At 35.6% G+C, this 22,791-nt stretch overlaps 1 protein-coding gene across 2 annotated transcripts in view; it reads left to right on the forward strand.

The window, feature by feature from the left end:
• Positions 1 to 22,791, forward strand: part of LOC135842269 (frequenin-1) — a 295,329-nt gene that overhangs the window by 231,165 nt on the left and 41,373 nt on the right. For both annotated transcript variants that reach the window (XM_065359643.1, XM_065359642.1), the window contains one exon: positions 3,297 to 3,375. In XM_065359643.1, the coding sequence (XP_065215715.1) occupies positions 3,297 to 3,375 (79 nt within the window). The remainder of the gene's footprint in view (positions 1 to 3,296; positions 3,376 to 22,791) is intronic.

Raw genomic sequence — 22,791 nt, forward strand, 5'->3', positions numbered from 1 at the left:
AATAAAGAAAAACTCCTCGGATAATACACGACACGAATGTATTTTACACAATATTTACAACAGAGAGAAATTACAAACCATTACAATCCAATTCATAGTAGCTCAACTCTCAGCATCTCAGCTCAGCTTATATAAAATAAAAAACGCCATTAAAGGCACAACGAATATTACAACAATACAACATAAGAGGTAAAATTATACTGAGAAAAAATACACACGAGTAGAAAAAGGTGCGAGAAAAACGCTACAATTATTTGGCTTCATGCCAACCGTTCTAATCAGCATTATGTACAGATAAGTAACTCTACACAAGAATAGGTACAATGTTTACCTAAACAGACTCCCACCGGCTAACAAGTAGTCAGAAAGAAGAAATACAAAAATATTTACAAATAAAATTACAAAGTTATGGATCAACAAAAGGTAACAAAAGACTACTCAATAGGTAGCAGTATGGTCTGGATCAAGGGTATTGTTTTCAATTGGCCATTAGACAGAGTTTCAACAGTTCTCACGACGTTGGTTTTGTCCGGGAACGTACGAACAACCTTTGCCAAAGGCCAGCGACATGGATTGACACTGGAATCTGCCAGGAGAACAATTTGCCCAACCTCCATATGTGTCATTCCGCAGGTAAAGGGCCCATTTGGTCGATATTGAGTTAGTGGTGGGGGGGGGGTGAAGTAGACCTCCGGAGCAATCATATGAGCTGGATAGAAGCCCAAAAAGTGCAAAAAAAAACTCCAAAAAAAATCCATAGGCCTAATTAAAAATTTGAAAAACTCAACTTTTGAGAAAATCGCCTTCAAAGTTTTTTTTCTTAAAAAAAACTGAAATTTCACGTAATCCGAAAACCTTCATACCTAAAATTGAAGATTATTGTTTCTGATGTCAAATATTACTACCCACCTGCAATAGCGATTTTTTTTACTCAATATTTTCATGTTTATGAGTATTTTAAGCCTGAATAACAATGATTAATAAATTTAAATTTTGGATAAAAATTCATTACTCTGTTCAAAAACAAAAAAAAATTATTAAATTACATTTTCTGTCAAAATTCAACTTGTAAAAATAAAAATCATGAAAAAAAATTTTCAAAAATTTCTTCCCTGGGTGTGATTTGAACCCAGACCTCCTGCTCCGCAATCCGTTATCAGTGCCACATGGCTAACGCTGCACCAACACAAATCGCGTTTTTGAATGGTATACATGTTGCCACTGGCTAATTTGTAGGGTATTTTTTTGGAAGCGAATTTACCGCGAAAAAGCAAAAACGACCAAATGGGCCCTTTATAGAAAAACTTTAGTTCCGTTTTTCTCCGCTTGGGGCGCACCTGCAGCCTTGATACTTCGACACGAGATAGTCGGATATGTTCTACATCGAAATCCATCAAAACTTTGATTTTCGATTTTTTCAACTTTTTCACAAAAAACACGATTATCTCTTTAAATAGAAACGACCAAATGGGCCCTTTACCTACGGAATGACACATATTTGGTTGTGATTCGGTCCATTTAGTACGACATCTCAATTGGTTGATGTAATCTTGCGACCATATATGCCACAAGTGGCCCGTACAACAATGACCATGCTAATTTTGATGTGAATGTCGACCCATCCACATCCGTCACTTTTGGATGCCACATGTCGATGTGAATTTCGACCCTGTGTCAAGCTAATTGTCGATGTAATTGTCGACTGATGTTGATCTGCATTCGTGTCGACAATTGGCTCAACACAGGGTCGAAATTCACATCGACATGTGGCACCCAAAAGTGACGGATGTGGATGGATCGATATTCACATCGAAATTTATGTCGACCTTCTGCGTCGTAACATTATGAAATTTGAGTTTAAAAATTGAAATTTTTTCTTCCAAAAATTATTTCCTCTGATGTGGCTATTGCTCGTGCTGAAAACAGCATCGACATAAAGTCCACTTCCGAGGAAGTACAGACAAAAAGTCTGTACAATCAAATAGGTGAACAGAAATTCTTTATATCAAAGATGGTGCAATACTTTATCTAAGAGTACTAAACTAATCCATTTTTCATGTCGACATGCGGATGTTAATGTTGATGTGAAATTCGACATCAACAAATACATCCACAATACCAACATCATATCATCTACAACTCCAAACTGTGGAAAAGTGCATAATTTCATCAATGCCCTAAAAAATTTGTTTTCCTCATTGAACAAGATCATATCTTTGAATGTTTACTAAACTTTTAAACACTAAAACAGAAATTTTAATTTTGAAAAATTGGTCAACACAGTTGTAGATGTAAATTTCGAGCATCGAATTTTACATCTACATGTCGAGATGGCATGTCGAGGTATCAGAAATAATGAGAAAATTTTGAAACTTATCATTTACCTGGCTTTTGTACGGACAGAAGATTCCTACTAAACAATTAATTGATCGCTTTTCCATCATTATGTTGGAAAAAAACGTAGTCGATGTAAATGTCGACGTCGACAATTGTTGTGCGGGGGGCTAACCGTTGCTTGTTGGTAGTATATTGAGAAGATAACTTAATGGTGGAAGGAACCTCAGCTTCGTGAACAACAGTCAAATTATGGCCAATCAAAAAATGACCAGGCGTAAGGACTTCTTCCTGCGGTTCATTTGTTTGTTTGTAGGCAATAGGCCTTGAATTCAAGATGCACTCAACTTATAAAAATGTGTGAAAAATACAATTTTATAGATATTCAACCCACCACCTCCCTTTCAAGTTCTTTTCAAAATTATGATATCTCAAACGAGATAGCAATGCTTGTGTCAATTTTCAGTAAAAAAAAATTCTTAATTTGAAACGAATATCTGTTGGAGGTACATAATCAAGAAAAATTGAAAATGGGAGTCGCCCTCAGACCCCTCCTTCTCTTCGTTTTTGATCCTTCACCCATGAACTTTGATGACATCCAGTACTGATAACGTTTTCATTTCTTTCGCTATTCAGTGTGTATCTGAGAATATTGAGATTTGAAAGAGTTGAAACATTGACCAAAAAAAGTCTATAGAAAAATGGTTTCTAATTTTTCTGCAAATCGTATCTGATTTTTAAAACGTTATTTTTAATGAATTTCTCGACGATTTTGAGACATGTTTCTGAATTTTTAATTGATTTGGAAATTTCAACCTACCTACTTCATTAATTTAATTTTTATTAGTGAAGTGTTTGTGAAAATCCAAATACCTATTTGAATTTATTTCAATGTGAAAATTTGTATGCCAACCCACGATTCAGAAAATTATTGACGTTTTTGTGTTTGTTTTTGTTTTCAGGACGGCTCAATAGAATTCGAAGAATTTATTCGAGCTTTATCCATTACGTCCAGAGGAAATTTAGACGAAAAATTACACTGTAAGTAATGCCACGCCACTTCTTACTCGTAACGTTTCGCACGTTTGTCTGCGTATAGCGTTAAGTCGTGTACTATAATTCATCTTGTCCACTCGAGAACCTCCAGTAGGAGAAACAACACAACACGCACCCTCTGACATCGTCGTCTAGAGTGTGTATATTTTATTGTATGTAGTCCAAAGAGAGAACCCACGATCCAAGAAAGTATCCTTATACAAGGGTGCTTCGTATAGTGGTATACTAAGCTGCTGTAGGTATATTTTTGAAATTTCACAAAGCTATACTTGATCCCATCCGGGTAAAGGGAAACTGGAAAGTGATGGTCAGAGTGTTGAACTTCGCCAATAACGAGAAAAATGGTATTTTTTCTCTCAGGTTTTATGCCATGTGACTCGTATTACGACACAATACCATGTGTAAAGATATTCACTGACCCATGAAGATACAGTACGTTTGTTTTTAAAAGAATACGTGTAAATAGGTTGTAAAATATACCTATCGCTAGCTCAGTGAAGTTCTGAGGGGGTGCCACAAATGCCCTAAAACTTTACATTCCAAATTTTCTGGAGTCGATTCGTTCGCGAACGATTCGCGCATAATTATTTTGACTCGCCTTTTTTCCTCAAAAAATTTCCCACGAATGAGAAAATATTAATCTAAAATAAAACTCTAAATTCCATCCATACCTATAATATTTCGAACATCTCGAACTCGAAACTGACTCACGCAGCAGCCCCCCCTTTTTTTTAAACAGAATTCCATCACCTTCGTCGCTCTGGCGAACGTGCCTTTTATTAAGTATTACTTTTATTCCATCAACCCATTCAATGATCCGGCTATGTTCGCTTGATAAATACAACTCTATGAATTTTACAACGTGTCCGACTGTTTTTACACTTTTTTTTCCTTCATCTTTTTATCACGTCGTTCTTTAATTTGGTTGCACGACAGGCGCGCAATAAATTGATTAAAGTTTATTTTCCGACCATCATTTTTCGTTTCTTTTTCTCGTACTTTTTTTTCTCTCTTTTTTTAATGCCTACTTCATTACATCTTAGGCTTTTTCATCGTTCTTGGTCGTTTAACCATAAAGTTTTTCTCGTTTCTTTATAATTACAAGAAGAAATTTTTTTCCTCGTCGTCTTTGTTTTATCTTAAGAACATTGCTGCTGGTCTTGAAAAACAAGAAAAAAAAATTCTCGTAGTTTTTAAAGTATTTTTCTCGTCAATTTAGTTTCGGACAAAGTTTATTACTAAAAAAGTGGAGAAAAAATGTTGGCTGAAATTTGTAGTACACAGGCAGGTATTTATACATGTAAAATGAATTAATTTTACGAGCAGGGTATCAAATTGTGAATTTGGCGAATAACACGATTACACGAGCGTATAATTTGTTGCAGTGGTTGGAAAGAAGTTGAATGCGGAGTCGCAGACTCGTTAAAAAGCTTTTCTTCGGATTTACAATTTATTATGTACCTAGGAAGAAGATCCTGGAGCTTTATTTATTTTATTATTTCACTATGTCTCAAAAAAATTTAAAGACGTTTTGACTCTTTTTTCTCTCAATACTGCCTAATGATTTGAATGAGCCTTCCGTATAAAATCCTACGTTTTTATTGTATTCTCACGATTCATCAAAATCACCGATCTCATCTGAAAATCGTACAAATGGGTAATTTTTAAACTAATTTCTCTTTGAAAAAATTAAATTAATTCAATTGCAGCTAATCAAAGGATCCTACCTCTCAGTCGACTTTAATATGTATAAAAATCCGAATACGAAGACATATTTCATGAAGTCGTTCGCGAACGAATCATTCGAAATTTCCATTGGTAGGTTATAAAATTTTTCGTTTTGATTTGTCGTGTATCGCCCGATATGATTTCCGAGAGATTCAATCGTTCTCGAATGATTCTTTGTTTTTGAACAAATCATTCGCGAACGAATTGATTCATTTTATTAATTTTTGGCGAATCATTCGCAAACAAATTGAATAATTTTTGGTGAATCATTCGCGAACGAATTGTTTAATTTTTGGTGGATCATTCGCGAACGAATCGATTCATTTGATTTGGCGAATCATTCGCGAACGAATTGATTGATTTTTGGTGGATCATTCGCGAACGAATCGATTCATTTGATTAGTTTTTGGCGAATCATTCGCGAACGAATTGAGTAATTTTTGGTGAATCATTCGCGAACTAATTGAATAATTTTTGGAGAACCATTCGTGAACGAATTGATTTTTATGAGGGAATCGTTCGCGAACAAATCGATTCATCTGAATAATTGTTGGTGAATCATTCGCGAACGAATTGAATACCTAATTTTTGGAGAATCATTCACCAACGAATTGAATAATTTTTAGTGAATCACTCGCGAACTAATTGATATTTGATTTGTATGAGGAACTCGTTCGCGAACGAATCGATTCATCTGAATAATTTTTGGTGAATCATTCGCGAACGAATTGAATACCTAATTTTTGGAGAATCATTCACCAACGAATTGAATAATTTTTAGTGAATCACTCGCGAACTAATTGATATTTGATTTGTATGAGGAACTCGTTCGCGAACGAATCGATTCATCTGAATAATTTTTGGTGAATCATTCGCGAACGAATTGAATAATTTTTAGTGAATCACTTATGAACGAATTGATTTGTATGAGGAACTCGTTCGCGAACGAATTGATTCATCTGAATAATTTTTGGTGAATCATTCACGAACGAATTGAATAATTTATTTTTGAACGAATTGAATACCTAATTTCTGGAGAATCATTCACGAACGAATTGAATAATTTTTGGTGAATTATTACCGAACGAATAGATTCATTTTTGGTGAATCATTCACGAACGAATTGATTAGTTTTTGGTGAATCATTCACGAACGAATTGATTAGTTTTTGGTGAATCATTCACGAACGAATTGTTTAATTTTTGGTGAATCACGTACAAAAGAATTGAATAATTGTTGGTGAATCATTCGCAAACGAATTGAATTGAACGAATTAAGCTCATCTTTTAATTATAGGATTAAAATTTGTCTAGCTCCGTAATATTTGCTGTATCTTTATTTATTCGACTTTTCAGTGATTCAGTCATTCGCGAACGATTTTTCTCATCTAGTCAAATCGTTCGCGAACGAATAATTCATCATTTTTATTGATAGATTAAAGAATTTTATCTGATTTGGTTTCCTAGAGGTTCAGTCGTTCTTGAATGATTCACCGGTACTGAGCAAATCGTTCGCGAACGCAATGCGCCTATCTTTCAATTATTTAGATTTATATAATTTATTTAATTTTTTATATGATTGAAATTGTCGAGGTTCACCATATTACCTGTATCGTTATTTATTCAATTTTTCGGTGATTCGGTCGTTCGCGAACGACTTTTCTTATTTGATCAAATCGTTCGCGAACGAATCATTCGAAATTTCCATCAGTAGATTACAAAATCATTCATTTTGAAATATAGTACATCATCCGATGTATGATTTCCAAGAGATTCGATCGTTTTTCAATGATTCATCGTTTCTGAGGAAATCGTTCGCGAACGAATTAAACTCATTTCTCAATTATACGACTGAAATTGTCGATTTTCATCATACTATCTTCATCTTCATTTATTCGGTTTTTCAGTGATTCAAGTCGTTCGCGAACGATTTTTCTTATTTGATCTATTCGTTCGCGAACGAATTAAACTCATTTCTTAATTATACGATAAAAATTGTCGATTTTCATCATATTATCTTCATCTTCATTTATTCGTTTTTTTAGTGATTCAAGTCGTTCGCGAACGATTCTTCTTCTTTGATCAATTCGTTCGCGAACGAATCAAGCTCGTCTCTTGATTTGTACGGTTACATTTGTCGAGTTTCATCAACGTTATCATTATCTTTATTTATTCGATTTTTCAGCGATTCAAGTCGTTCGCGAACGATTCTTCTTCTTTGATCAATTCGTTCGCGAACGAGTTAAGCTCATTTCTTAATTATGCGATTAAAATTGTCGAGTTTCAATGTTTCATCATTATTATCTTTACATTCATTCATTCGATTTTTCAGTCAATCAAATCGTTCGCGAACGAATTTTCATTGGTGGATGACAAAATTTTTCGTTTTGATATGTCGTCGTGTATCATCTGATCTGATTTATTCGAGCGATTCGGTCGTTCTCGAATGGTTAATGGTTTCTATGTGAATCATTCGCGCTAACAAATCGACTCCTGCAGTTTTCGTTGATTGAATTTTTTAATGTCAATAATAGAATTTAAAATTCCTCGATTTATACAAACTCATTACGAAAACTGCCCAGAATGTTGAAAAATTTTTCTTGTCAGTATTTTCAAATTATACGAGTATGTATTAATATTTCCTCAAAATGACGTAAAAAATGGGTAAAAATCTCCGAAAAAATACTTTTATTCATACGTTTCTCAGATCTTCTACTCAGCCTCGCGAGCCAATCCCGAGAAATTTTTCTCGCTATAACGACGCTCGTAAATTTCACGTCGAACAAATTGTCCTCGGACGGAAATAAAAAGATTACCAACATCGAAATGCTTTTACTGCGGTGACAGTAAATTCGCACTCGCGACCAAATTTTTATCGCCCTTGAGACGTTCCCACCGGACTGGCGAGATAATTTAATTGCATATTGTGCGGGGTAAGTAAAAGTATAATATTTCAACATTGAACAAACGTGGAAAAAAATTGTCTGCTTTAATTTTCTACGTGAAATTGAAGCCATTTTTATACTCTTTTGTGCAGGTTCAGGTTCACAGTTCTTGCAGGATTTTAGGAAATGTTTTCTGATGACTTAACGAATCTTATGTCATTTATATTGGCTTCTGGTTTCCTCACCTATAGAACAATTTTTCTACTCTTTTCCGCGGTATAGATGCTATAGACTGTATAGGTAGAGGTACCTACCATGTACTCGTAGATGGCATTGGTGGCAGACTAATGCTTGAAATAACGAACATTCTTCTTCGTCTCTGCTGGCTGTTCGTTCTTAGCAAAGAAGTATTTTCCCCATGAGATTACACTAGTCGAAATACACTATCAATTGTCTCCATGGTACGACATTTCTAACATCTACATCCATCTACCTGGTGGATATGTTCGTACATAACGCATAAGATTGTAAATTTTCCCGAAATCACCTCTCTCACATGTGCAGTACTCTCGTACACTTCTACGTAGGTACGAATCTTTTCTCTTTTACCCTTTAGTTTTCCTCAATCGATACAGAGATCACACTTCACGTCTTTGTCTAACACCAGCCCGTATAAATAGGCTGATCCGAGCGAGTGTATAAAAAAATAATACTCGATGTACCAGGAAAGAAAATCAAATACTTTTTTATTCAGTTAAACGCGTACAAACGGGGCTAATAATTTGAATTATTGAGAAAAAAAAACACGATTGAAACGTGAGAAAATTAAGCTGACGGTAATTTTCTCGCAGTGCACCGCCTATTGCTTTTATACTCGTAGGTACGACGACGGGTGTTTTTCCATTTTGCATTTTCAATAAGTTCTGCCTGGCTCTGAGGAAAAATAAACGAACGAGGGAACATCGAACTTTTACCTTTTGCTACGTCTTATACCTATCGCATGCGAGTACATTTCAAGCATAATACCTATCTCTATGTACCTGCGAATTAAATAATAATTGGCGAGTTTGTTGCAAAGAAATCGTTATCGTATCGTTTTATCCTACCGTGTAAAGCTAACATGTGATCGTAAAATCTAGAGTATTACCTTATGAACTACCTAACTACGAGTATGATGGTTAATATTTTTTAAATTTTCGATCTTTCAATTTTCCTTCTTTCATTTTCAATTCTACCAACGAGAGAACCTTACGAGACTGTAAATTTGTATTTTAGTATGGTAAAGGGGAAAGGGGTGGCAAAAGAGGCAATTTTCCTTGGGTCTAGATTCTCTCTGAAAGGTCTGAAAAATAGAAGTCCGGGGCCCCATAGGGTGGAGTGAAAAACAAACATATCCTGGATTTTGATGAAAATTGGTGGGCATGTTTATTTTGAGTGGGAGAGTATCCACATAAATTTTGAGCCTCATAGATGTTTAGAAACTATTCATCCTTTTGAAATGAATTTTTTAAAAGTTGCATTAATGGCTTCGTATCGTCTAAAACCAACCTCTCAGATCAGAATTTTACTATTTCGAGCTTCGATTTCACCAGAATTTCAAAATTACTTCAGAAGACGTGAAAATTAACTTTGGCATGTAAAAGTCGAGTTGTGACTCATTTTTGACCTATTGGACAACTTGCTAGTGTAATTAAAGAAGCCAGGAGATTGCAAATCGACGCGTTAGGAATAAGTGAGACCCGATGGACTGGAAATGGTAGATACCAGGTAGATGAAAACTATGAAATGATCTTTGCTGGGAAAGACACACACAAACAAGGTGTGGGTATATTAATACATACCAGAATCAGTGATAAAATCAGTGCCATAATTCCAAAATCAGAGGATACTACTCATGAGATTGGAGGTCAAGCCAAAACCAATCATGATAATTCAAGTTTATGCGCCAACAGCAGAAAGCAGTACAGCAGAAATCAATAACTTCTACAATGACCTAGAAGAAGTAATGAGCTGCTCAAAAAACAATGATGTTGTGTTTTTGATGGGAGACTTCAATGCCAGAGTCGGGAATGATCATGGCAGCCAAGTTGCAGGGAAGTACGCACTTGGAGAGCAGAATGAAAGAGGAGAAATGCTTGTAGAGTTCGCAGAAAGACACGATCTAATAATATGCAATACCTGGTTCAAACAACATGCAAGAAGATTATACACATGGGTCAGTCCTGGAGATCAAGTCAGAAACCAGATACAACTATATGTGACATGGAATGGTGAAAGGGACCTGAGCCGTAAAAAAATTATTTTTCACTTTTTGACCGATTTTTATAGGAAATTTAACGCTCTTTTCAATGACGCAAACCGCAAGTTTCCATCTTTTTAATTTTTTGTACAAATCGCATTTTAAGTAGGTACAGTTGTTTGAAACTTATTCAAAACTGTAGCAAAATCACGAAATTACATCGTTTTTCAAAACCTCCCTGCAACAATACCACTAACAATTTTGAAAAAAATAATTATAGTGGGTGAAAGCCCTATCCTTCTAGAAAATTTTGATGTGTTTGAAACAACAAAGAACATTTTCCTAAAGCTCACAAAAGCTCATAAAAGATCACTGAAAAAAACAATGAGAAAATTTTCAGTCTTTTAGTTTTCCGCATTTACCGGACGAACCGTACGTCCTAGTGAAAATCTGATGAGAGTAATCTCAAAGAGAATTCAATTCTCTACAATTTCGTTTACGTGAAATTTTCGTAGGACGCTCGATTTCAAAACTGGACGCCTTTGAAGTTTTGCAGAAACTGAAAGATCAAACATTTTCTCTTGTTCATATCAGTGAATTTTTGGAAAATCTTTTTTTTTTTGGTTCAAATTCAGTCCTCTTCTTTACGCAAACTCAGCTGATAATTTTCATCATTTTCCGACGCGTAATACAATTAAAAGAACGATGTCTGAAGAAGTGGAAGAAGAACTCAGCGGGAAATTTGAATGATTCAGCTGATGTAGTATCCTTCAAAAAGGCAACACTGCATGTGGAAGTGAACCACCAGACCTTAGCGAATCAGAATACAGAATAATTTGACAATACCGTTGCTATGGAAACGCATAAATGCTACTTGACGCGTCACAAACTTTAAACGCGATTATCTCGAAAACAGGTTTTTACGGCTCAGGTCCCTTTCACCATTCCACGCCACATATACTTGTAAAAGGAAGATTCAAGAACACAGTGAAGAACTGTCATACATATCCTGGTGCTGACTGCAACTCTGACCACAAGCTACTGGCTGCAAAATGCCAGATAGTCATGAAGAGCCAGAAGAAGACAGGGCTTGCAAACCGAAACCAAAACCGAAACCGAAACCCCCAAAAACCGATTAAAATTGCTCAAAACCAAAACCAAAACCGAAACTGGGAGCGTTATTTTCCCACAACTGAAACCAAAACCAAAACCGGGAGCGTTATTTTCTCAATTTCAAAACCGAAACCGAGAGCATAACCGATTGAAAACTGAATTGGTTTTGGTTTTGGAATTTTTCAGGTAATTAGCCCAATTAATACTGAATTTTTGGTAAAAATGAAGTAAAAACTGATGCTAAAGGTGAAAAGGCCTGAAAACTAGAAAATTGACAAATTTGGCACTGCCAAAGTGCCGCTTTCTAGTCACATACACAAAGTATTTGAAAAAATGATCACTTTCTTGGCCTTCTTCCCTCTAAAAAAAGGAGAAAAAAGGAAAAAACCGAAACCGAAACCAAAACCGAAACCAAAACCAAAACCGAAACCGATTCCTTTGAAATCAAACCCTTTAAGCAAAACCGGAACGAGAGAGATATTATTTTTAAAAACCTAAACCAAAACCGAAACCGAAACCTTTACTTTTTCAAAAAACATAAAACCGAAACCAAAACCGAGAGTGATATCTATCCGGTTTTCAAGCCCTGGAAGAAGAGCAAAGAACAATACCAACAACTTGACATTGCAAAAATCAAATCAAAGCATGTGCAAAAGAAATTCCAAGAAGAACTGGAAAAACAAAAGGAAGACAAGTTGGAAGAAGAACAAGGTATTGAAGAAAAGTGGCAAGAATGGAAGCGAAAGGTTAAAACAGCAGCAGAAAAGTCTATTCCACTCAAAGAAAAAAGAAAACACAAACCATGGATGAATCAAGAGATACTAGATCTGATGGAAGAACGAAGGAATGCCAAAAGACCAAGTAGTGAATACACAGAACTAAATCACAAGATCATGGGAATGTGCAGAATGGCCAAAAATGAATGGTATGAGGAGAAGTGTCAAGAAGTAGAAGAATTGGAGAAAAGACACAACTCTAGAGAAATGCATACCAAAGTGAAGCAGATGATGGCTGCCCATAAGAAAAGGAGAAGTGGAATAGCATACATGCGAAGAAAAGATGGGAAGTATTGTGTTAACAATCAAGAAACAGAAGAGGTCTGGATCAGCTACATACAACAACTGTATGGAGATGACACATGTCTGGCTCAAATGGAAGTTTCATCCACAGATGAGGCACCACGAATCAAAATGTGGGAGCTGAGAAACGCAGTGAAGAGAGCCAGAAACCATAAAGCAGTGGGGGAAGATCTCATACCAGTAGACTTGATTAAACATCTAACACCTGAGTATGAAAAGGAGCTGCTGAAGATTATAAAAGAAATATACGATGAAGGTACGCTGCCTAAGGACTTCAAAGCAGTAAATTTTGTACCAATACCAAAGAAGAACAACTCGCAATCACAGGTTGCTCAAATCGTATACATGAATGAGACATCTATAATTAAATGATAATTATAAACTTCTGGTAGAAAACGTAATAAATCGAATGCGTAATTTGGTGGCAGGCTTTCAACGTTTTTAGTTGCATATTGAGCCCAAAACCGAAAAGCTCATATGCAACCCCCTGTTGGGGTCTTGGTTAAGGACATCACGTTCTCTGGAGTGCCGTGTCTACTGACGAGCTTTTAACCCCGACACCCGAGTGCTAGTTACATTCCACGGTTCCTCATTTATGATCCTTCATGACGTATATCCCACGATACGGTGGAGATATAAGAACGCGTAAGGCGTGACTTGATATGTTGGTCCATGATGAATGGGATAAGTTCCAAGCTTCCTTAGAAAGCATATCCGCAGCATAAATTGGTATTTCGTAAGTCTTGATCACCAAGGTATTCCACTAGGCAGCAAGAAGTCGAAAGCGTGAGGGGTAAAAGTGGCAGGGATGACGAATATTTGGTCTGAAAGTAGGGACATAACGGCGCGCGTCGCGTAGGTCTTATTGGCGGCAGTAAATTGGTAGTGGTATCGTGGAAGGGTTGATGAGTCGCGGATATTCCAGCGGCTGACGTCACGAATACCTTGTAGAATTACGTAGAAACGTTCATTTTCTACTGCCTATAGTGGAAAAAGTGATGATTTCTACCGCTACATAAATCTAACTTTTTTCCAGAAATCTCGATTTTTAGCCAACATTTTGCAAAAAAATCGAATCGTTTTCAGATAGTTTTCACTTTTTTTGCCAAAAATCAGCACTTTTGGCCCAAGTTTTGTTTTTTTTTCCTTAGATGGCCATAAAGTCGTAATTTTTGCTGAAATTGTCAGTCACGTTTTGTTTTTTTTTGTGATTAGGTACTGATTACTTTTTGGTTACTTTTTCAACGTTTTTGGTTACTGAAAGTACCTTTTTTTTGAAAATATTGAGCAGGGGCCCTGAAATTCATCACTTTTATAGACCAACACGTTCTCAGAAGAGGGGACGAGGAAGAGCAATCCCCCAAAAGCATACAAAAGAACTTTTGAATCTTATAAATCTTTAATTTAATCGCGCTTTACAATCGGTGCGAAATGATTCGAATATCACTACTTTCAGAAAATTCCCCTCAAAGAAAAAAAGCTACAGCATTAATTCTTTTGCCTTTTATACGATTTGTTGGCCACCGTAGTAGTCGTCGTCGTCGTCGTTTCCATCATTTAAAATACCTAACTCGCGTATAAGAAATGGCACCGTGACGACGACGTATAAAGGATACAGCGACGAAGACGGCAATACGCGTTTAATGCGCGAGAATTAAAAAGATTTCTACACTCGATGATGGTTTTTTTTCCTTCGTCGTCGTTTGTGAGAAAGCGGCTGCAAAAGGAAAGAGAGAGAAAAAAAAGAGCGTCGTCAGTCGTCGAATAAGAGTACTACGCGAAGGCGAAATCTGCGTACGGAATATTTGCATTAGTGTAATCGCACGTGAAAAAGTGCTTTTTAAATGACGAAAAATTCTCGTCTTCTTAAAGAGAGAACCAACCGAGTCTCCTCCTGCTCCAGCCTATTCGAGTATTCGTCTAGTGTGCGACCGTTCATCTTGAAGAAACCTAACCGGGTCGCTAGCGCCATTATCGCGCGTATGCAGTACCATGTACACTTACACTACACAAGCAAAGCACGCCGTATATAAAAGTATACGTAAATACGTAATTTTTCCAACTCTTCTTCTTTCCTTCTCTCTTTTCTCGTAACAAATCTGAATATGCTTCGGTGATTTTCTTAAGCAGAAAGTCCCAAAAGAATGATGAAAATTACGCAGGGGGTAGAATGAAAAAAAAGGCAGAGAAAACGAAAACTCCTCGTCGTATCTGAAATTACCATAAGCTCGTGTACGATACTTGAAAAATCTACTACAAAAGTGTATCGTCGTAAAGTATTAGCAAGGTACACGATATACTACGTATATACGACGAAAAAGGAGTAGATTTAAGTACTTGGGCGTTGCTTATATTCGACTTAAGATATCTACGTAGCCCCCCCCCCCCCACTCGACCCACCAACCAAGACTATATCACTGAAATAGCGTGTATACTTTTAGGTAAATACACATATACACAATGTTTAAACAGCGCAATCAAAAAGCTCCGTAGTGAATTCAACTTTGAATTTTCTTTGAAGTCGAAATACGTCTATTTGTGCCCATTTTGTACGAAATTGTCAACAGTGGGGTGGCTTTCTAGTATTTTTGATTTTTTTTTTCAAATGAAAAATGAAAGAACGCTGATTAAAACACGTGTAAATTTCAGTTTTCTTTTCAAATTTGCGTTGTTGACTCATTATTTAATTGCTGACTCTCTAACGACGAAATTTAGAGCTTTACCTTGAAATGTAGGCTGCAAATCGTTGTGATTTAAAATACGAGTTACTCTTTTACTGACTTTGAACGAATTGCTTACGTATAAATTGATTCATTTTTTCAGTAAATTGTTCGTGAAAGTACCAATTCATGGGAATCATTCATGAACGAATTGATTTATTTTTTGAAAAAACCATTCGCGTAGGATGGATTCATTTTTAGCGAATCATTCGTCAACGAATTCACTAATTAATTAACTTACGAATCAATACATTCACGAAGGAGTCACTTATACAAATCAATTCGTTCGCGAATAATTCACCAAAAAATTATTCAATTCGTTTGTGAACGATTCACCAAAAATTAATTGAATGAATTGATTCGTTCGCGAACGATTCACGTATACGAATCAATTCGTTCGCGAATGATTCATCAAAAATTATTCAATTCGTTCGTCAATGATTCACCAAAAACGAATTAAATGAATTGATTCGTTTGCGAATGATTCTCCAAAGATTATTCGATTCGTTGGTGAATGATTCACCAAAAATTAATCAAATGAATCGATTCGTTCGCGAACGAGTCTCCAAAAATGATTCAATTCATTCGCGAATGATTCACCAAAAATTGATCAAATGAATCGATTCGTTCGCGAACGAGTCACGTGTACGAATCAATTCGTTCGCGAATAATTCATCGAAAATTATTCAATTCGTTTGTGAACGATTCACCAAAAATTAATTGAATGAAATGATTTGTTCGCGAACGATTCACGTGTACGAATCAATTCGTTCGCGAATAATTCATCGAAAATTATTCAATTTGTTTGCGAATGATTCATAAAAAATTATTCAATTCGTTCGTGAATGGTTCACCAAAAATTAATCAAATGAATAAAATCAGTTCGTGAACGAGTCACTTATACGAATCAATTCGTTCGCGAATAATTCATCGAAAATTATTCAATTCGTTTGTGAACGATTCACCAAAAATTAATTGAATGAAATGATTCGTTCGCGAACGATTCACGTGTACGAATCAATTCGTTCGCGAATAATTCATCGAAAATTATTCAATTTGTTTGCGAATGATTCATAAAAAATTATTCAATTCGTTCGTGAATGGTTCACCAAAAATTAATCAAATGAATAAAATCAGTTCGTGAACGAGTCACTTATACGAATCAATTCGTTCGCGAATGATTCATCAAAAATTGATCAAATGAATCGATTCGTTCGCGAATAATTCACCAAAAAATTATTCAATGCGTTTGTGAACAATTGACCAAAAATTAATTGAGTGAAACGAGTTGTTCGCGAATAATTCTCTAACAATTATTCAATTCGTTCGTCAATGATTAACCAAAAATGAATTGAATGAATTGATTCGTTCGCAAATGATTCTCCAAAGATTATTCAATTCGTTGGTGAATAATTCACCAAAAATTAATCAAATGAATCGATTCGTTCGCGAACGAGTCTCCAAGAATGATTCAATTCATTCGCGAATGATTCGCCTAAAATTGATCAAATGAATCGATTCGTTCGCGAACGAGTCACTTATACAAATCAATTCGCTCGCGAATAATTCACCAAAAATTAATTGAATGAAACGATTCGTTCGCGAACGATTCACGTATACAAATTAATTCGTTCACGAATGATTCATCAAAAATCAATCAAATGAATCGATTCGTTCGCGAACGAGTCAGTTATACGAATTAATTCGTTCGCGAATAATTCACCAAAAAATTGTGTTTGTGAACAATTCACCAAAAATTAATTGAATAAATCAATTCGCTCGCGAATAATTCACCAAAAATTAATTGAATGAAACGATTCGTTCGCGAACGATTCACGTATACAAATTAATTCGTTCACGAATGATTCATCAAAAATCAATCAAATGAATCGATTCGTTCGCGAACGAGTCAGTTATACGAATTAATTCGTTCGCGAATAATTCACCAAAAAATTGTGTTTGTGAACAATTCACCAAAAATTAATTGAATAAAACGATTCGTTCGCGAATAATTCACTAAAAATTATTCAATTCGTTCGTCAATGATTCATCAAAAATGAATTAAATGAATTGATTCGTTCGCGAATGATTCTCCAAAAATTATTCAATTCGTTGGTGAACAATTCACCAAAAATTAATTGAATAAAACGATTCGTTCGCGAATAATTCACTAAAAATTATTCCATTCGTTCGTCAATGATTCACCAAAAATGAATTAAATGAATCGATTCGTTCGTGAACGAGTCTCCAAAAATGATTCAATTCATTCGCGAATGATTCACCAAAAATTGATCAAATGAATCGATTCGTTCGCGAATGATTCACTGAAAAGTAATCAATTCGTTCGTGAATGGTTCACCAAAAATTGATCAGATGAATCAATTCGTTCGCGAACGAGTCTCCAAAAATGATTCAATTCATTCGCGAATGATTCACCAAAAATTAATCAAATGAATCGATTCTTTCGCAAACGAGTCTCCAAAAATGATTCAATTCATTCGCGAATGATTCACCAAAAATTAATCAAATGAATCGGTTCGTTCGCGTATGAGTCACTTATACGAATCAATTCGCTCGCGAATAATTCACCAAAAAATTATTCAATTCGTTTGTGAACGATTCACCAAAAATTAATTGAATGAAACGATTCGTTCGCGAATATTTCATCAAAAATTATTCAAGTCGTTCGCGAATAATTCACTAAAAATTATTCCATTCGTTCGTCAATGATTCACCAAAAATGAATTAAATGAATCGATTCGTTCGTGAACGAGTCTCCAAAAATGATTCACCAAAAAGTAATCAATTCGTTCTTGAATGGTTCACCTTCACCAAAAATTAATCAAATGAATAAAATCAGTTCGCGAACGAGTCACTTATACGAATCAATTCGTTCGCGAATAATTCACCAAAAATTATTCAATTCGTTTGCGAATGATTCTCCAAAAATTATTCAATTTGTTCGCAAACGATTCAGCAAAAATTTCTCGATTCGTTCTGCCGGGGTGATTCTCCAAATCTTATTCAATTCGTTCGGGAATGATTCACCAAAAATCATTTAATTTGTTCGTGAATGATTTTCCAAAAATTATTCAATTCGTTCGCGAATGACTCAGCAAAAATTATTCAATTCGTTCGCGAATGACTCAGCAAAAATTTTTCAATTCGTTCGCGAGTGATTCTGTAAAAGTTATTCAATTCGTTTGGGAATGATTCACCAAAAAGTACTTAGGTATTCAATTCGTTCGCGAATGATTCATCGACAATTGATCAATTCGTTCGTGAATGACTCACTAAGAATTAATTATTCCGTTCACAAATGATTCACTTGAAAACAGTATCAATCCGTCATCAATAGAAAAACACGTGACATGTCGAATTGTTGATAATCAATGTATCCTTTGTATAAAATAGCCTGTAATTTACCCAAGAAATACATAATTACTCGTTATTCAAGTGCCAAAAAAATTACCCAAAAAATAAGGAAAATTACTTACAAATTTCCAAATAAATTACCCGTAATTTCCCGAGAAATTACTCATAAGTTATCTACCAAAGAAAAAAAATTACTTAGTTGAGCATGCAAGAAGAATAGGACCTTTTAGCATCTATGACTCTGTAAGTCTGTTTTCGTGGATTCAGTAAAAAAAAAAAAAGTCAAACAAAAGATAAAAGGTCGACATTTTCATCTCCATTTGCAATTTTTCTCCATTGCCGTAAGTCACAGTCTATTTACTGCTCAGGAAAACGTATGCATTATAATTCATCTGTCAAATTCGATACTGCCAAATTGTCTCTTTAGGGTACTTTCGGGAAGTGACATCGTTTAACCGATTAAATAAACAAAAAAAAAGTCGAGCAGGTTGAACGAGTTTATTTCTAACGCGATAGAAGATATCGTTATCATCACCAAGATACCTTCTTTAAAATTCCAATGCCGTAAAACAACGGTTACCTACTTAATTCAAAAAAACGGCCAGGACAAATTTTATTATCCAACCAAGCCTGTCTTGCAGTGTAAAAAAGCAATCTAAAAATATTATAGGCACCATATACGTACGTAGTGAGCAAAAAAAAAAAAAAAAGGAGAAAAAATTTACAGCAACAGGGTATTCCATTCGGCCTTTGATGTTTTTAATACACGACTGAAAAAATATATATAAGGAAACGCGGCCCGGCTAACGTCAGTTTTTTTTTTCTAATTTGTCTCATTTTGGACAGCTTATGCCTTCGTACTACGTTTGCAATGTCATTCGAGATCACTTTGGGCCTTTATTTTTCAACCGTGAACCGTCATCGGACGTGGAAAAAACATTAAAATCATCGGAGCGTGCGGTAATTTTTTTTTAATAAAACCTCCCCAAGAGACGTTCATATATGGTGCAAAAGAGACGGCATAATTTCGGTATTTTAATTTAGCAACGGAGCTGAGGTGAGGCGCTGCGGTACTGGTATCGTTTTCGACAAGGTAAGGTAAATGTACACGCGAGCGGCCCATTGGATGAAGATGAGGGTGGAGGTAGCACTGTTCAAGTATATGGAGAAAAGTTGTAAGCCGAGCTGCGCGATATTAAAGCGTATTACCGAAGCATTAAATTTCCGCTAAATAAATAACCATTACTAAATTTCATTTTCGCGTAAAAATCTTTAATTTAATTGCAAGTCGACGCGAGCTCGGCGGCGAAATTAAAGCTCTTCATTATATTTAAATTTTCATTAAATTCGCCAATTCGAAAAACGCCCGTTGCGTGCTCCACGCGTCGTCGGCGAAGTTCTGGTGGTGTTTTTTTTCTTCGGGTATTTTTTAGGCCAATTCTAGTGTACCCAGTTTTGTTTATTTCGTGAGATGTATCTGAAGTGATGAGAGGACTTGCGAAGGTCTTGCCTTTAGCACGGATGATGGTGGTTTGGTAGACGGTCAATTTGTCTCACAAATGAACTATCCGAAATTCATGGGTGAACGATTTTTTCAGCTAGAGCTGAATCATTCACGAACTTATCATGTTTCAATTTCTATTGATGAACTTGGACTTGTTTGGAGAAGTCAAATTTTGTCTTTTCATGTTCTATGTTCTATTTCTCTGGATTTGATTTAGATGATTCAGTCCGTTTCGAATGATTCTTCGATTCTGAGCAAATCGTTCGTGAACGAATTGAATCCAGTTTTTGGTTACGGGCTTTAAATTGTCAAAGTTTTGCCAGGTCACTTTTTCACTTCATTTGAGTTTTTAGTGATTCATTCGTTCGCGAACGATTTTTCTCCTCTGAGCTAATCGTTCGCGAACGCACGATTCGCCATTTTTATCGATGAATTGAAGACGTTTTTGTTTGTCTTGACGTGTCTGATTTGATGTTCAGGTGATTCGGTCGTTCTCAAATGGTCCATCGTTTCTGAACGAATCGTTCGCGAACGAATTAACTACAACTTTTTTGATACGCACAGATTTGTAATGTCAAGTTCTATTGTAGAATCTTTCTTTTAACTTGATTATAATTATTAGTGATTTCGTTCGTTCTCGATCGAGTTTTCGCCTTTGATCAAATCGTTCGCGAACGAATCATGTTCAATTTTATATTGATGGGTTTGAAAAAGGAGGATTTCGTAACCTCCTCTTTCAGTGTAATAAATTTAGTAGTGATTTAGCCGTTTTTGTATAATCTGCTGATTCTGAACGAATCGTTCGCGAACGAATTGAATCCATTTTTTGATGATAGCTGCTTAAAATTGTCAAATATCGTCTACTCGATTTCACTTGATTTATTTTATCAGTGATTCATTCGTTAGCGGAGGTGAACGATTTTTCCTCTATAAGCAAATCGTTCGCGAACGAATCATTCATAATTTCTGTTGGCGAATCGAAGAACGTTTCGTTCGACATTTTGTGTTTCGTTTGATTCTTTTTCGAAGTGGTTCGATCGTTCTCGAATGATTCGTTCGTCATTTCGGAGTGAATCGATCGCGAACGATTCATTCACAATTTTTATTAACGGATCAAAGAACGTTTTTTCGACATTTCGTGCATAATCTGATTCTATTTTGAAATGATTCGATTGTTCTTGAATGATTCATTTGTCATTTCTGAGTGAATCGTTCGCGAACGAATCATTCATCATTTTTATTGGCGGATTAGAGAACGTTTTATTTGACATTTCGAGCATCATCTGATTCTATTTCGAAGTGATTCCATCGTTCTTGAATGATTCGTTCATGAGTTCTGAGTGAATCGTTCGCGAACGAATCATTCATAATTTTTATTGGCGGATTAAAGAACGTTTCGTTCGACATTTCGTGCATCATCTGATTCTATTTCGAAGTAATTCGATCGTTCTTAAATGATTCATTCGTCATTTCTGAGGTAATCGTTCGCGAACGAATCATTCATATGTTTTATTGGCGGGTCAGGGAACGTTTCGTTCGACATTTCGACTTTTCGTGCATCATCGGATTCTATTACGAAATGATTCGATCGTTCTCGAATGATTTGTTCATAATTTCCAAGTGAATCGTTCGCGAACGAATCGTTCATAATTATCATCAGCGGGTTAAAGAACGTTTTATTCGACATTTCTTGCATCGTCTGATTCTATTTCGAAGTACAGTCCGACCTCGCTAAGTGGCACTTATGTAAGTGGAAAACCTCTATAAGTGGAACAAAATTCGTTTCCCTAGAACTTCCCTATCTAAACCTATGTTAAAATAACCTTTATAAATGGAAACGGAACCTACATAAGTGGAATTTTGTTTTGAGAAGCAGAACCTCTACAACTGAAATGTTACTTTCGTTTTGCCTCTATTAGTGAAATTCCTTTCCTTCTTATCTCTAAACGTGCTGTTATGATAAATGCTTCAGTTGAAGAGGTAAGAAGGAAAGGAATTTCACTAATAGAGGTAAAACGAAAGTAACATTTCAGTTACAGAGGTTCTGCTACTCCAATCAAAATTCCACTGAGGTAAGAAGGAAAAGAATTTCACTTATAGAGGCAAAACGAAAGTAACATTTCAGTTGCAGAGGTTCTGCTTCTCAAAACAAAATTCCACTTATGTAGGTTCCGTTTCCATTTATAAAGGTTATTTTAACATAGGTTTAGATAGGGAAGTTCTAGGGAAACGAATTTTGTTCCACTTATAGATGTTTCCCTTGGGCTTCCACTTAGCGAGGTCGGACTGTAATTCGATCGTTCTTGAATAATTCATTCATCATTTCTGAGTGAATCGTTCGCGAACGAATCATTCATAATTTTTGTTAGTGGATTGAAGAACGTTTTATTCGATATTTCGTGCATCATCTGATTCTATTTCGATGTGATTCGATCGTTCTTGAATGATTCGTTCATAATTTCTGAGTGAATCGTTCGCGAACGAATCGTTCATAATTTTCATTGGTGGATTAAAGATCGTTTTATTCGACATTTCGTGCATCATCTGATTTTATTTCGAAGTAATTCGATCGTTCTTGAGTGATTCGCTCATAATTTCCAAGTGAATCGTTCGCGAACGAATCATTCGTAAATCGTAATTTTTACTGGCGGATTAAAGATTATTTTATTCAACATTTCGAGCATCATCTGATTCTATTTCGAAGTGATTCCATCGTTCTTGAATGATTCGTTCATGAGTTCTGAGTGAATCGTTCGCGA

This window comes from Planococcus citri, chromosome 4, assembly GCF_950023065.1.
Source record: "Planococcus citri chromosome 4, ihPlaCitr1.1, whole genome shotgun sequence".
In the NCBI taxonomy this organism is placed as follows: Eukaryota; Metazoa; Arthropoda; class Insecta; order Hemiptera; family Pseudococcidae; genus Planococcus; species Planococcus citri.